Source organism: Halyomorpha halys, unplaced genomic scaffold (genome assembly GCF_000696795.3).
Source record: "Halyomorpha halys isolate HHAL.00 unplaced genomic scaffold, Hhal_1.1 Scaffold2.1, whole genome shotgun sequence".
NCBI classification, from domain to species: Eukaryota; Metazoa; Arthropoda; class Insecta; order Hemiptera; family Pentatomidae; genus Halyomorpha; species Halyomorpha halys.
In genome coordinates, this window is record NW_027111560.1 from 2,028,383 (window position 1) to 2,031,960 (window position 3,578).

Consider the following 3,578-nt stretch of genomic DNA (forward strand, 5'->3'; position numbering starts at 1 on the left):
ATAAAAATCTAAATGTTCCTATTGTAACCGATCTAGCCCGAACCCGATATTATTCCTTCCATAATAAACTCCCTAAGCACCCAAACCCACTCGTTTCTAACCTTGCTTCCTCTTCCATTCCTGGCAACCCTCCGAGGCGCCTGAAAAGAAGATGGCCTCGTGACCTTATATTGTAAACTGTTTTTAGAGATCTACTACTGGGTAGTTTTTCTACATCCTGTATCATATAATTATGTCATTATGATCAAATTTACTGGTTGTATTTTTTTATACAGTTGTAAATATCAATAAAAAATAAAAAAATAAAAAAATTTCATTATTAAGGATTTTGGACTGTAAAGATAGGATACGAGAGGAGTTCGATGATTGAGTAGAGCCCCAAAGCTCAGCTCCGAATGTCCTGATAGTCCTTATTATAGGATCAGTCTTTTGTAATGGATTGGAAGTTTAGACTATTTGTTTAGTAAATATTGTAATAGTCGGAGTCGACGAGCAGTTTCCTGCTTTTTCAGTCTTGTATGAGGATTCCATGTCAGTTTACAAATTTTAACGTTTATAAATGGTTTGGAGGAGAGGATAGATGACACTACCACTACAATGACGATGTCCCTTTAGACTACTTTTTGCTCATTTTGTTTCTTGTCAGAGTTAGTGTTATGGTTTCCTCTCCTACTGCAGTCTGTGTTTGTCCTCATCTCCATAATTGGCCGAGATATAGACGTATCAAAATTTTAATCGGCCACAATTTCGAAAAGAAACAGCAGATAATACTCCCGGGTCCCGATATCAACTTGTATCGGTTCCATATCTCACAAAAAAAAAAAAAAATAAATAAATAAATTCAGTGGTCTTATTGAAAATCAGGAGACGGACTGATATTTTTTTTTTTTTGGAATACATTATTTTATTGTGTATTATTACTCTCTGTCATATACTTCACACATTAGTAATAGAGCAAAGATTGTAAATAAGTAATATATTGTAGTAAATATTGTGAAGAAGCAATAAACTGCAATAAATATTTACATTCAGCCAGGAGAACTCTGAACCGCGCTTGGCCCTCCTCTTGAAGGTAAAAGCAGGACTCTTGAAGTTCCGGGCGCTTGTCTATCAACAGCGTCACTAGTAGATTTTTTTAAATTATTTATTTATTGATATTTACAACTGTATAAAAAATACAACAAGTAAATTTGATCATAATGACATAATGATAATGATATAATACAGCATGTAGAGAAACTACCTAGTAGTAGAACTCTAAAAACATTTTACAGTATAAGGTCAGGAGGCCATCTTCTTTCCAGGTGCCTCGAGGGATTGCCAGGAATGGAAGAGGAAGCAAGGTTAGAAACTAGTGGGTTTGGGTGGTTAGGGAATTTATTATGGAAGGAATAATATCGGGTTCGGGCTAGATCGGTTACATAAGGAACATTTAGGTCTTTATGGATGGTTAGAATTTTTTACATTCTATTTTTGGATTCTGCATATTTTGAAGCGTGAAATCTCCAATTTGAGAGGCCAAATATATGTTTTATTGGAGCGCTCTCCGATAATTTTATTGATCCTTCAAGATATTTTCTATTCCAAGATTTTTATATTATAATATTAACATATAGCCTAAGTATTGGAAATACTTTTTAAAAAAAATGTGTATTGAGAATTTGAATAATTTTTTTTAAATAAATTTTTTTTTTTTTTAATGATGGCATATGCGTTTGTGCATAAGTGAGGTGGGGGTTGGATTGGAGAGGGGGGTAATGAGCGAGTGAGCGGTCATTGTTAGCATCGCCACATGTAAACACTGCCAGTACAGGAGAGAATAGAATGAAAGGATTAGTTTCCAGGGATTAGAGTGGAAAATCGCTAAGAACGCACCCAGAGAGGAGAGACGTAGTAAGTCGCGAGAAGAGAATAAACTACAATACACAAACACATGTCACCGTATAAGTATGTTTTATTTTATTCATAGAATATAGATTTTTGTTATTTATTATTATTTTGTTTCAATTTATTTATTTTTAACATCAGGGGACCAATAATGGTTTAGCGATTCAACTTAATCGATAGAGTTTTGTTTATGTTTTGAAAATCACAGGTTTTCATTACATCATTGTGCGAAAACTACTGGTTAAAAAAAATTATATAATATACCTTCAATTTGGAGGAAGCTTTACTACTTCTTGCATTTGTTATCGCTTTTCTCATACCTATAGACCAAATTTTTGAGCAGTGAAAAACATGCAGTAAAAACTCATAATACAATCGTACAAAACATCTAAATCCTGAAATAATAAACTTTATAGTTTAATTTTTTTTTGTGTGTGTGTGTTTTGTGACAACTCCTTACATAATAAATTATTATTATTGAGGTGTAGATAGTTGACCGTTGATTGGAGAAGTTTGTCGGGGGGGGGGGGGGGGGGGGGCGGTCAGCAAAGAACAACATAAATAAACAAAAACATATTTATTTATTTTATGCCGAAGTTTCAACCTGAGTTTCAGGTCTTCATCAGGGGTTATGGCGTAGAAGGTGGGCCTACAACTGTGTTGTAGGTCTACCTTTGTTGTAGTTCTACCTACGCCACAACCCCTGATGAAGACCTGAAACTCAGGTCGAAACGTCGGCATAAAATAAATAAATATGTTTTTGTTTATTTATGTTGCTCTTTGCTGACCGCACCCCCCGACAAACTTCTCCAATTAATTATTATTATTATTTGCTCTTCTTTTTTTTTTTTTTTTTTTTTTTTTTTTTTTTTTTTTTTTTTTTTTTTTTTTTTTTTTTTTTTTTTAAATTGTGCTCATTTTGACTATTTTATCCTTTAGAATTGATTTTTTGTTTATCTTTACTTTAAAATAATATTCATTTATAGTGTAATATAATAATATAAAAAAAAAAATGAAATTCTCTATAGTCACGTCTAAGTCACACGGAACCATAACATCCATTTCGTTGCAGAGTTGGACCGAAATAGATATGCATCTTTTCATTCCCAACTTTTACCCATCCTAACCGATTAGTTCTTAATCTCTCATCTTTAAAAATCCCTGATAATTCTCCGAGGTGTCGGAAAAGAAGAGTGCCGCGGGACCTTCTAATTTAAATTAATGTTTGAAGTACCACCATTGGGTGATTCCTTCTCAAGATTTTCGAGTGTTTGAAACATTCATCGTATTTACTTATTGAATTTTTTTTTTTTTTGTACAGTTGTAAGTTACAATATATAAATTTAAAAAAACATATAGTGACGGGGAAGAACTAGGGAACCGGAACTAGGAACCAAGTTAAAAACAATAACAAGCTTATTCTAGAGAGATTTTTCCCTAGGTACTAGAAGCCTCTGTTTAATACAATCCAAAAAACATTTGTCACTTGACTTTTCCTTGTGTTTTTAAAGTTGAATTTGACTCTTCATATACTGTTTTACTTCAAATATTTCAATTTCAAACTATAAATTAACTAACAAAATTACTAAATATTAGCATATAAAGGGTGTTTTTTTAAGCCCGATAGAACTTGAAATTGTAAAAAATAACACAAAAAATTAAATTGTAATCAAAATTTTTTTTTTATTCGA

The 3,578-nt window shown here is 32.4% G+C and overlaps 1 protein-coding gene across 9 annotated transcripts in view; it reads left to right on the forward strand.

The window, feature by feature from the left end:
- Positions 1-3,578, forward strand: part of snu (snustorr) — a 524,182-nt gene that overhangs the window by 448,936 nt on the left and 71,668 nt on the right. The window contains exon 1 of one of the 9 annotated variants that reach the window (XM_014418440.3): positions 1,818-1,947. The exons of the other annotated variants lie outside the window; for them this stretch is intronic. Within the exon in view, the coding sequence (XP_014273926.1) occupies positions 1,934-1,947 (14 nt within the window). The 5' untranslated portion in view covers positions 1,818-1,933. Of the gene's footprint in view, positions 1-1,817; positions 1,948-3,578 lie in introns of those variants that run through there. 9 annotated transcript variants of the gene reach the window in all.